The sequence below is a fragment of the Panicum virgatum genome, chromosome 2K (genome assembly GCF_016808335.1).
Source record: "Panicum virgatum strain AP13 chromosome 2K, P.virgatum_v5, whole genome shotgun sequence".
NCBI lineage: Eukaryota > Viridiplantae > Streptophyta > Magnoliopsida > Poales > Poaceae > Panicum > Panicum virgatum.
Window position 1 is genome coordinate 49,441,793 of NC_053137.1, and position 12,498 is coordinate 49,454,290.

The window sequence follows — 12,498 nt, forward strand, 5'->3', positions numbered from 1 at the left end:
GCCGCTCCTCCTCCGCAGGGCGGTGAGTGGGTGACCTCACCGCCACCACACAGATCTGGCCCCGGCTCCTGCGCGATTCAAAATTTTCGATCCCTCCGCCACCGTCTCCACACCGCGGCACTAGCCGTTCCTCTCCCACCTCCATGCCCAAACCCTAGGCTAGGCGACCACGCAGCGACCTCCGCGAGAGCCGAGCCGGTCAGCCATGGAGCACCTGTTCATGCAGGCCTTCGAGCGCGGGGACTGGCTGGCCGCTCAGGTGCAGCAGCAGGTCGACTCCTACTCCCAGTCCCTCGCCTGCCGCCTCCTCGCCGCCGGCCACAGGCCCCCAGAATGGCTCCTTCCTTCCGCCACCCTGTCCCAAGGTGCCCTCCCCCTCCCCCTCCCTTTCTCTTCCGTCCCCACGTCCGTGCCGTCGGATTTGGGTGGTTCGTGAGCGGAGCGGGGTGGATTCGCTTGGCCGATTGGGGCTGATTTCGATTCGGATAGAGATTGCGTACTTCGACTGGAAGGGTTGGTGGTTACTGGTGATTTGAGCTTAGATTTCCCTACAGCTGGTTCTAGCTAACTGGAATTTGTTTCTAGTGCTAGCATTTTGTGGAGGATTGATTTGGCTAACTCATTTGTTGAATCGGAGAACTTTCGTGGTGCGGTGTCAAAACAATCATGGGGGCGTAATTGCCTAAGGAAAACAATGTGGTTGGAGATGACTTAGTTTTACAGAATGTTTCCTGCTGTCATGACTATATCAGAAGAATAACATAGCTAATTATGCATGCCATAGTTTGTTGTTGCAGTATACTGAAATTTCAATAATTCAACAAGCAATAAAATTTGCAACTAATGAAAGAAAAATAAACAATTATATTCTGTTTGTTCCTTTTGAAATGTCAGACTACCTAAAGGTCGCACAAGTACCTGAATAATTGTTGAATGTTCGTATGGCATATCTAACCATTTTGCTGTAAAAATTGTTTCATGTTATCCTTCTGTGCGCTGTTATCATCTTTCTTTTTATTCAAATACTGAAGTAATCCATTTCCATTTATGTGTAGAGCTGAATGGCAAACCAATTGTTCTCACTGGAAGACATATTACAACACCAGCAGTCAATAGGACTGTCTTCCTGCCTCAAGCTGTTCCTAGCACTTTGTCCGGAAATTCGGAGGTTCCAAATGAATGTGCCTACCCAGACACCAATTGTACTGTTCTGGATACTAGCCAACTTGAAGAGGAGCAGCAAGATCATGCTTCACTTAACCAGAACATTTCTGAGACTTGTACTGCAGCCAAAATGTTTTCAAGGATTCAGCGTTCCAGGTCAAGGCAAAGGCATATTGAAGATCGCCTACATGGAAAAGATCAGGCTGCAAAGAGTGGAAGCCTTGATGATATGTATAAGTCTAACCTTGGGACTTTGGGGTCAAACACAGTTAATGGATCATCATCATCCATATCATGTGATGATGTTGCAAACAATGCTGAAACAACTTCATCAGCTCCAGGCCAGGGTAGTGGTTTTTGTGCCATTCAGGGGAGGTCAATTGACTCGAAGTGCAATGACAATCTTGAAAATGAAGAAGTTCAGTCAGATGGTTTCCCGCCACAGATAGTAGAGAGAAACATTATCTGTTCTAATAGTGACATTGGGGTCAGTAACAAACCTTCTGTTAGAGATTCATTGAGTGTGCCACTTCCAGATCTCTCTAAGCCAAGTGTTACAGATAGTGTGCGCCACCGAGTTCCTGAAACTCACATGTTGGTTGAGCCAAAAAAACTTCAATTTGATGGCGTTGAATCAGTTTGTATGAATGATACCACTGAACAGACAGGCCAGCAACAGCAATCTGGTGTTAAAACTGACCATCTTGATATTGCTGGTAGAATTCCTTCAAGTGAAAACCCATCTTTTACCAGTTCTCAGGGACCTCATTCTATGGGCAGGTGGGGACATTTGAACCCTGACGTTGCACCAGTGGAGCATCATTACAAATATGCTTTAGAATGTGGCCATCCGGAGCCCAATGGTATGCATTCTCCAAATAAGAAACCATCTCTGACGTGCCCTGCTGAGGCACTGAATTTTATCGGTGAACCATTGCTTCAAAAGGATTCTGGACATGTTCCTGAAGCCAATTCATTGGGAAGAGCATGTCCCACGGTCAGCAGACCACTTGAAATGGATACATCAAATAGTGATGAAACCAATTGTTCTCAAAGGCCTTGCTCTGTGGTCAACCCGCTGCTCACAGATGATACATTGAAGGCTATTGAGGATACTGAAAAAGTGCCGAGTTCCAATTCTCAATTCTCACATCCATACAGTGGACCTTTGCAGCAATCTACCAAGATAGCTGACTCAAGGTTTGGGGCTCATGCATCAGCAGGAACATCACCAAACAGTTTGTTAGAGGAGGATGGGCATGGACAGCTTTCAAATTTGCCAATAAATGACACAAATAGCCGATGCCGATCTCCCCAAGGCAGGTCTGCTTTAAGTCTAGAACTTCTCCCACCTCAAAATTTTAGTTCCAATGATGTTTGTCGATCAAGCCTCTCATCTTATAGAATGCAAAGTAATGAAAAATATTCCGATGGTTGCGCTGCTGTGAATAACTTTGGATCTGCAGATAATGAGTTATCTCAGGAACCATATTTATCGGTCGGACCATCTTTGGAATTGAATGGGAGTATTCCAGATGCCGAAACTCCATTAGGTCATCCTCCTCTGGACATGGAAAATGAGATGCTCAAAGCAAACCCAGTATCTGATTCAGTCAACTGTTATTCAGGAAAGTTGGTTGATGATGCTCAGACCAGCAAATCGAATGGTGGTTCTGCTGATAACAGAAAAAACGAGTCTGTGGTTCTGAAAGTTATGCCCAGTAATTCAGGAAAGTTGGGTGATGATGCTCAGACCAGCAAATCGTATGGTGGTTCTGCTGATAACAGAAAAAACGAGTCTGTGGTTCTGAAAGTTATGCCCAGTAATTCATCTAAAGGAACCAGAGAAATGCATGAAACAGAAAGGAACAGTGTGGTTTTATCAGAAAAATGCAATGAATTCCTGCGACAAGGTATCATGATTGCTCCTTGTTAATCATTATCCTTCTTTTTTTTTTCTAGCAAAGGGCACTCTGATATATTCTTACACAACTTGCAATCTTTCAGGAAAGGAACAAGAGACCCCTCATGCTGAGGATGATGTGCAAATAAATGCTGACAGAGGAAGTGCTCAGAAGAGGTCAGTTGCAGATGGTGTTCAGATAAATGGGGGTACATCATCCAAGAGAAAACGAATAGAATGTCAAGACATCGGGCTTCCCAGTTCTTATGACATGAAACCATTGTCTCCGAACCACCAAGATGTCATTGGCAGCCATGTGGTAACAGCAGAAAATTTCTCGGGGGAATCACAACCCTCAGGTCATTACTTCTTAAGAAGTTCAAGATCTGGCGAGTCCATGCCTCTCAAGTCTGAGACAAAGAATGATACCATGAGCTGCAAGATGTCAGGTGCAAGTGATGTTCAAAAAAATAGGAATTCTATTCCTGAATTAAGAAATAGGTCCATCCTATTCAAGGTTGCCCTCTGTAAATCTTCTAGTGCTAAGGCTTCATCACCTCTTTTTGGTTGCGGTATCAGCAGCAAGATTGCAGTTGAAGAAATGGATCTCCAAAATGATCAATCACAGTTACAGAATATTTTGGATGTCGCGACAACTCCGTTGCCTACAAGTTGTAATATTGCACTTGATAACATGGAACTCTGCATGCAAGAGGTATGTGTTCAGCAAGTGTTCCAACTCTTTCGTTCTGAAATTGTGAAAAATATCAATCTAAAAGACTACTTCGGATGACTGAAGTGCAAGTTAAGAGAATTGGATGATTTCAGTTTTATCTAAGTGGAAATTTGGTCCGTGGCTGATTCTTAAAGATATTGTTAGGCTTGTTGCCTTGTTGGGTAACTGAATTTCATTTGTTACATTTTTAGCTGGTAGAGTTTTGCAATGTTCGGTCTGAAATCTATCTTACAGTTTTTCTTCTTTGTTGGCAGGAAAATCCTTACTTACAAGGTGAGGACTTAAGTATTTCTAGTTATGGATCGGAACAACATGGTAAACAGGCATCTGCTCCAATTGTATTGGCTCATGAGAAATTAAGTTATGGCTCTGGCATAGAAGTTGATAGGAAACTTAGAAGTGAAGATCTAACAGGATGTTTGCTATCTGATTCCTTTATACCAAGACAAAAAGATGATGAATTGGTGGACTGTAATGATACAATGCCGCAGTTCGAGAGATATGAGATGAACACTCTGTCTGGCATGCATCAGCTATTGGCAACTATGTCAGGGAAAGCTGCATACTGGTCATCCAGTGATGATGAAAAACAACACAATGAAAGTATTGATGGAAGAATAACAGATATTTTTGGTTCATGTGGATTGGGACATAATGGTTCCTTTTTTAGTTCTGATGTTGTAGCCTCATGTTCTTCAAATGATAGTGACAAACATGAGCGTAGTGAAAATCAATTGACCCCTGCAGTTGAAAAGTATAGTCTGGGGAAACTTTCAGGAAAAAATGGATCTGTTTCCGAGCATATGGGTTCAATCCCTGAACTTTCTTGCTTCCGAATTGATGAAGACAGTGACATTGCAGAAGAAAATGAGTACCAAGACATAATACCTCGATCTGTAGGTACCCAGACCCAGAGGCAATCTGGCAGAAAAGTATTTCAGGATATCACTGGATTATGTCAAAACACTGGGAATTCTGCCATTTGTTCCATACGTATCATGGATACGAGTGACACAGACTTCACCACAGAAACTTGCAGTGGTGAACTCAATCATCATCCAGGTCTCAGGAATGATGGTGATAACAAGAAGCCCAAAGAAAGTTATGCTTCTTTAGTAAAGAAAGGAGGGAAAATATCTCATTCTCTCCGTAACAGATTAAGCAAGACAGAAGCAAGACACATGAGTGAAACAAATACTGGCAAACACTCTAAGCCTAGCAATATTGTTGCAAATGTGGCATCTTTTATACCCCTTGTAAAACAAAAGGTGCAAAACACAGCAGCATGTGGTAAGTCCTGTTTATTTTTTACTTGCACTATTTAATATTTATTTAATTGCTAAAGCTATTTGGCAAATGATCCTTTGAGTTGCTAGTTTGAGTTGTGCTCAGAAAGGCCTCTACAAATGACTTTGTCTTGTAGGGAAAAAGGATGTTAGAGTGAAAGCACTTGAGGCAGCTGAAGCTGCAAAACGTCTTGAAGAAAAGAAACAAAATGAGCGTGAAAAGCGCAAAGCAGCCGCAAAACTAGAGCGTGAGAAGCTGAAGCAAGAGAAAGACTTAAAGCAAAAACAGGAAGAGGAACAAAAGAAAAAAAGAGATGCTGATGTAGCAACTAGAAAGAGGCAGAGGGATGAGGAGGGAAGGAAGGAAAAAGAGAGAAAAAGGAAATGCGTTGAAGAAGCTCGAAAACAACAGAAGCAGCCTATGGAAAGAAGACACGCCAACAGTGAGAAAGATTCTCACCCAAAAGCTTTTGTGAGTAAAAGCTATATGCTTGATCTCTATCCAAGTGTTATTCAAGATATATATTTGTTATGAAGTATTTTAGTCATTGCAGGATAACAAGGAGTTGCAGAAGAATTTGGCTGAATCAGTGAAAAACCAAGTGAAACCCAATGAAATGACAAGTCTCGGAGAAAAGGCCACTAAAATTAATAATGAAAAGGTTGTGGCAGCTAATGAGAGACCTGCAAGTTTTGGATCTCAATCTCAGGAAAATATCCCCCAGAATCTTGAAGAGGTATGTTCTGTAGACTAGTGTAACTTGTGAGGGGGCTTGCCTGTAAGTATCAAGAAGCATGTAGGTTTTTTAGACTAGTCACTTAAAATTCAACATATTGCTTATAACATCTTAAAATAAGTCTTTGGAAGATATTGCACTGATTTTTTTTTTATCAGAGGCCATAGATCTTAGAAACTGTGCAAAATGAATGCCGCAATACACACGCTGCACCTTAATTTTTTGGATGTGCAAAATGATGTGGATAGCCAAACTTGGCTATTTTGATTCATTTAATAGTGTTATTTCACTTCGGCGTCAATGAAGATTCTAATTATGAATTCTCTGCTCCGTGGTTTGTTGAACTTTTGTAGTCTTACATGATGACTCCATATAAAGATTCTGATGATGATGATGATGATGATTTTGAACTTAAAGAAGCGTCAAGACGAAGAAGGAAATTGATTCCGTCATGGGCTTGGTATGTGTCTATCTTACAATTACAGAATCCCCTATTAACCTAGTTGCTGTTATTGAAATATGTTATGTTGATGTGATGCCTGATTTGGCATGGCAAAGCTCAGGAGCCACAGCTTCCTTTTTGCCATTCTTGTAAGTTTACATAAATTTGCCCTTACCTTCCTGTAGAGCTCAACGTGAGGGGGGATCATGGGATGATTCTATTTGCATAAATGAATTGATTATGACTCGGATGTAACTGAGAAAATGGCGGCGTCTCTTTAACTTGATTATACTTTTCATTTCCCTTAAGGATGCTAATGACATGGTCTTCATCTCTGATTTGCAGGGGAGAGAACTTGGAAAAGATCTTACTATCCAATTATGCTTTGGACCATAGAAAAATCTTTTCACGAAAATGCTCCTCTAACCTATCTGAAAGTAATCTCCCATCCATCAATATCCTAGTCGATTAACTTTACTCTGCAAGTTGCTACCACTTACATTGTTGTTTCCTTTGCAGTTTGTCCAGTCCATATTCCACAACGTGGTTTCAGATGAGCTTACATTTTTTTTTTGAAAAAAAGGGGTTCCAGATGAATTTCCATTTGACGAAATATTGATTCTATGCTGCTGTCTTTCTCCAGCATCGCCACTTGGCTTCTGTCAGCAGCATGTGTCTAAGTTGATCACACCGTTCACTCGTTTAACTATGTAGAAGAACTTTCTTGTATTATCAGGCAATTGCGGCAACAATCGTTGTTGTACATAGTTTTGATTTGTTCACAAAGACTTTGTTTCGGTTGCACTATTCTTTGTGCAAGGAGATAATCTGTTCGTTGGTGAGTAGCATTGTTGTATGTACATTCCTTCCAGACTCTAGCATTGTAATGCCATGAATTACTAGTTTTAAACCAAACATGAAAGGAGCAAATCTAAAAAAAAAACGTCTTGGAATGTTGAATCAAGTTGGATCAAGGAAGCAAAGCGTTCTTACTGAATAATGGGACTGGATATTCTCTAGAAGGAAAAGGGACGAACGGCCCAACAGTATGTCACACCCAGATCTCATAATAATATTTTGCAGTCAAATAATTGTATCCCCCTGGAAGTTGCTTATGCTTGGACTGGCGTGCGTGCGAGGTGCGCCTTGCAAGTTGCGACGCAGCACATCTGGCTTCCGGCGATGATGTGGCCATGGCTTCCCGAGCAAAGACGAGGGCCCGTGAGAGGTCTAGTGCGGCGAGTCGGTGACGATGGCTGAATGCAGGTCGACGATGAGGGAGGACACCCCAGAGGATGGCCAGCGGGTGCACACCGCGTCGGCGCTCGCCTCCATGATCGCGCCGTGCGTTCGGGTAGAACCACCGCCGTGTGCCGCTGCTCACTGATCCCGCGGAGCCGGAGCTCGTCTTTAATCCTGGCAGAATCCTCCCCGCCGGCCGCGCAGCAGCACCACCTGCACGCGGCAAGTAGCGCACATGAAACAAAACAACCACAGAATGCGTTGAGCTGAAGCAATCAGCCGTCCAACCCACGAGAAGAAGAAAGTCGCGTGGGCACGGAGCGATCTGATCATATGGTTGGGGTGGCCGGACGGCGATGACAGTGAGAGCAGAGAGCACACGGCCCTCGCAGAAGCGAGGCTTTTTCCTCGCTGGTGCTGGGTTGTGCTCTCTCTCTTCTGTCATCGCTCTCGAGGTCCACTCCACCGTTCACCATGCCCCGGCGGCGCCGGCGTGGCGTCCCCCTTGCCGGCCGCGAGCCCTGAGACCGAGAAAACCAGGCAGCAATCAGAGACGCCATCCATCTATGATCTACCGACGCGACCGCCATGGTTCGCCACGCCCCGAATCAGAAGAGTGTGGGCGGAGTTGCTTAGCTTCGCGGCGAGGAGGAGAACGGAGCGTGGTGACTGCAGAGTGTCTCTCGCTTGTGCGCGTGCGTGTCAGCGCCTCAGCGGTGTGCTGCTGGAACTCTGGGAGCGAGGTGGCTTCGTGCTTGAGAAACGCTCGCGGCTCAAATAAGCGCCGCGCACTCCGCTCCGCTCCGATCCGGGCCGGTGAGCCACGGGGGTGCTGCTGCGGCGACCTGGAACGCGGGAGGCGTGTTTACTCGGGGCAGGCCGCCCCGAAACGGCGCCGAGAACGTGGCCCTGCGGCCGCGCCGCGGCAGCGCCCCATATCGGGGGACGGCGACGGGGACGTAGGGCAGGCACGCGTTAACTCCGACTGCAGATTCAGTCTGCGGACAGCAAGGGGTCCGAGTCCGTCCGCCCGCGCGCGCGAGGCCTCGGCTCGAGTTAAACCTGCCGCGCCGCGCGATGGCCACCTGCAGCCGCTGCGGGGGCGCTCGTGCACGTCGCGCTCGCGGCGCGGCCAGGCTATGGGCTAAAGCGGGCGCGCGGCGCCATGCGTCACGCGCGCACGCAGCAGCGGTCCACGCGCGCCGCGCGCGGCCGTGGTTTCGGTGCTGTAGGTGGATCAGGGCGCACGCATGCCACCTGCGTGCCCCGTGCTTGTTGAACAAGTCTGGTGCATTCGGTTTAGGATAAGTTTTTGTTTTGGATTCCTGTTTCAGTTTGTTGGTTGAGCCCGAGTCTTTGGGCGCGTCCTGTAAAGGGGCTTGACGTGCGCACGTTCGCACGGAGTCCGCAAGTTGAGCGAGTCGCGCGGCACGTTCAGAGCTGGGGGATGGCGCAGCTCGCGATGGATCGTGGCGCGCGGTGCGCGCGTCGAGGCCGAGATGGCCGGCTTGTTTTGTTTCTATATATAGCAAGAACATCAGAAAACGCGGTGGTTCTTTGGCCGCACCAAAAATCCTCGACTCCGGCGATCGGCCCAACTCCGGCGAGGGTTGGAACAATTGGCATCAGAGCCGGGTTGAGAGGAAGGCGCGATGGTGGGGGGTCTGTGCCGTACGGCGGGCGTTCGAACACGCCGCCGCCGCCTGTCGCTCTCCCCCACGCCGCGTCGAGGCCGAACCGGGCCGCAGATCATCGTCAGGCGCACTGTCAAGGTGGCCAACGCCACCGTCCAGTACCCGATGCTCAACCACACCAACTATGAGGAGTGGGAGATGCTCATGCAGGTGAACATGGAGGCGGCCGGGATCTGGTACGCGATCGAGCCGTACTAGGGTGAGGAGGTGGAGTACCGCGACGACCATCTCGCCTTGGCAGCCATTCTCCGCTCTGTCCCAACGGAGATGCTGCCCACGCTCCGTGGCAAGCGCACGGCGCGAGCCGCGTGGGAGGCCGTGATGACCATCCGGGTCGGCGTCGAGCATGTGCGCGAGACCAAGGCCCAGCAACTCCGGTGCGAGTTCGCTGCGCTGAGCTGGAAGGAGGGGGAGTCCTCCGAGGATTTATCCGTGCGCATACCGGCCTCGCCAACAACCTTCGCGTACTCGGTGACAACATCTCCGACGCCGACATCGTACGCAAGATGCTCGACACCGCGCCCGAGCACCTGGAGCAGATCGCCATCGCGATCGAGACCTTCCTCGATCTGAACGACGTCTCGGTCGAGGAGGTCACCGGGAGGCTACGCGCTGTCGAGCAGCGTCGCCGCAAGGCGGCCCCTGTCATGGACAGGCAGGGCCGGCTCCTGCTGACCCAGGAGGAGTGGATGGCGAAGCTCAGGATCGGGGAGAAGGGGAGCTCGAGCGGCTCCGGAGGCTCTGGCTGCTCCGGCGGCGGCGGCGGGAACAGGTAGGCCAGCGCGTCGCACGGGCGCGGCAACGACGGCACTCGCCAGGCTGCCGTGCCGGGCGATGGCCTAGGCGGCCAGCCCAAGAAGGGCGACAAGTGCCGGTACTGCAGGAAGAAGGGCCACTGGGCCAAGGAGTGCCGATCCCGGCTGCGTGATGAGGCCCATCTGGATCAAGGCGAAGAAGAGGAGGAGCCCATGTTGATGGTGGCCACAGCAGAGGTCAACGCCACTTCTTCCCCCTCCCTGCCGATCTCCACAGCACCACCGGCGGCGCCTGCTCCGATCCACCTTGACGAGAGCAGGCTCTTCGTCCAACTGGGCGACGAGCACCAGGGAGAGTCGACCATATGGATCCTCGACACGGGCGCCACCAACCACATGACAGGCGCGCGATCCGCCTTCTCCGAGCTCGACACCAGCATCTGCGGCACGGTCAAGTTCGGCGACGGCTCCGTCGTCGGCATCGCGGGGTGCGGCACTGTCCTGTTCAAGTGCAAGGGCGGGGAACATCAGGCGCTGGAGGGAGTGTACCACATCCCGCGCCTCACCGCCAACATCGTCAGCTTGGGGCAGCTGGACGAGGAGAAGTTCAAGTGGAGCTATGAAGATGGAGTCCTCAGGGTCTAGAACATGCAACGTCGCCTGCTCGCCAAGGTGGTGTGCTCTGCAAATCGCCTCTACATCCTCAAGCTCGATATCGGGAGGCCAGTCTGCCTCGCGGCGCAAGGAGGCGACGCGGCTTGGCGCTGGCACGCGAGGTTCGGCCACCTCAACTTCCGCACTCTCGAGAAGCTCGCTCGCGACGGCATGGTGCGCGGGCTGCCCCTGATGAACCACGTCGACCAAGTGTGCGACAGCTACTTGGCCGGGAAGCAGCGGCGTCTGCCGTTCCCGTCCGAGGCCAAGTATCGTGCGGAGAACAAGCTCGAGCTGGTGCACGGGGACATCTGCGGGCCGGTCACGCCGGCGACACCAAGCGGGAACAAGCTGTTCCTCCTCCTCGTCGACGACCTGAGCCGCTACATGTGGCTCATGCTCCTGAGCAGCAAGGATCAAGCGGCGGGAGCCATCAAGCGCTTCTAGGCGTGTGCGGAGGCGGAAGCTGGGCAGAGGATGCGCACACTGCGCACTGACCGCGGCGGCGAATTCACGACGCACACGTTCGCGGAGTACTGCGCCGAGCAGGGGATCCAGAGGTATCTCACCGCGTCGTACACGCCACAGCAAAACGGCGTGGTCGAGAGGAGGAACCAAACGGTGATGGGGATGGCCAGAAGTATGATGAAGGCCAAGTCGTTGCCGGGCTGGTTTTGGGGGGAGGCAGTGAACACTGCCGTGTTCCTCCTGAACAGAGCTCCAACACAGAGCGTCGCCGGCAAGACTCCGTTTGAGGTATGGCACGGCGTCAAGCCCCCAGTCCACTTCCTCCGGACGTTTGGCTGTGTTGCACATGTGAAGAACGGCAGCCAGCGCCTCGCCAAGCTCGACGACAGAAGCACGTCCATGGTGTTCGTCGGATATGAAGCAGGAACCAAGGCGTACCGCTTCTACAACCCGGTGTCGTGGCGCGTTCACGTGTCGCGTGATGCCGTGTTCGAGGAGGAGCGGAGCTGGGAGTGGGGCGCCGAGAAGGGAGCTGGACCCGACGACGACGTCGAGCCATTCCAGGTGGAGTACATCACCATGGCGCCGGTGGACAGGGAGGCCCTGCCACGATGTCTCCGACCTCGACCCCATGCCCTGCGACACCGCCCGCGCCCACGACGCCGCCTACACCGGTCCCTGCGCCTGCACCAGCGATCAAATTCGCCTCTCCACCAACCGGGGAGCTCGATCTGGACGGCGACCACGACGACGACGCCCCTCTCCGCTTTCGCACTCTGGACAACATTCTCGGGGCATCCTCGCCTCCAGGACTTGCAGAGCGGGAGGTGGCAGAGGAGCTCATGGTGGCGATCGGCGACGAGCCCGCAACGGCTGAGGAAGCCAAGCACGTCGCGGAGTGGCGTGACGCGATGATTGAGGATATGGTGTACATCGAGCACAACCAGACCTGGTCTCTGGTGGACCTGCCGGCGGGACAGCGCGCCATCGGCCTCAAATGGGTCTTCAAGATCAAGAAGGACGAGCACAAGAACATCACCAAGCACAAAACTCGGCTCGTCGTGAAGGGCTATGTCCAGCGCCAAGGGATCGACTACGAGGAAGTGTTCGCGCCGGTGGCCAGGATGGAATCTGTGCGTGTGCTTCTGGTCGTGGCTGCTCACAAGGCATGGTCAGTGCACCACATGGATGTGAAATCGGCGTTCCTCAACGGCGATCTGGCAGAGGAGGTTTATGTGCAGCAGCCGCCCGGTTTCGTCGCCACCGGGCATGAGCGCAAGGTGCTGAAGCTGCACAAAGTTCTCTACGGCCTCAAGCAAGCGCCACGCGCCTGGAACTCGAAGCTCGACAGCAGCCTGCTCGCGCTCGGCTTTGCTCGGAGCGAGTGCGAGCACGGACTGTACACACGCGGCGACGG

The 12,498-nt window shown here is 50.9% G+C and overlaps 1 protein-coding gene across 2 annotated transcripts; it reads left to right on the plus strand.

The window, feature by feature from the left end:
• Positions 1-7,130, plus strand: LOC120682242. 2 transcript variants are annotated; one of them, XM_039964067.1, is made up of 9 exons: positions 1-365; positions 1,056-3,077; positions 3,172-3,782; positions 4,058-5,093; positions 5,227-5,561; positions 5,635-5,826; positions 6,180-6,286; positions 6,614-6,705; positions 6,788-7,130. In XM_039964067.1, exons 1-9 carry the CDS (start codon positions 206-208, stop codon positions 6,823-6,825), a joined length of 4,593 nt encoding a protein of 1,530 aa, XP_039820001.1. In that variant the 5' UTR covers positions 1-205; the 3' UTR covers positions 6,826-7,130. The 2 variants fall into 2 exon arrangements, with proteins under 2 accessions (XP_039820001.1, XP_039820010.1); XM_039964076.1 differs by having other exon boundaries at positions 5,644-5,826.
• The last annotated feature ends 5,368 nt before the right edge of the window (positions 7,131-12,498 follow it).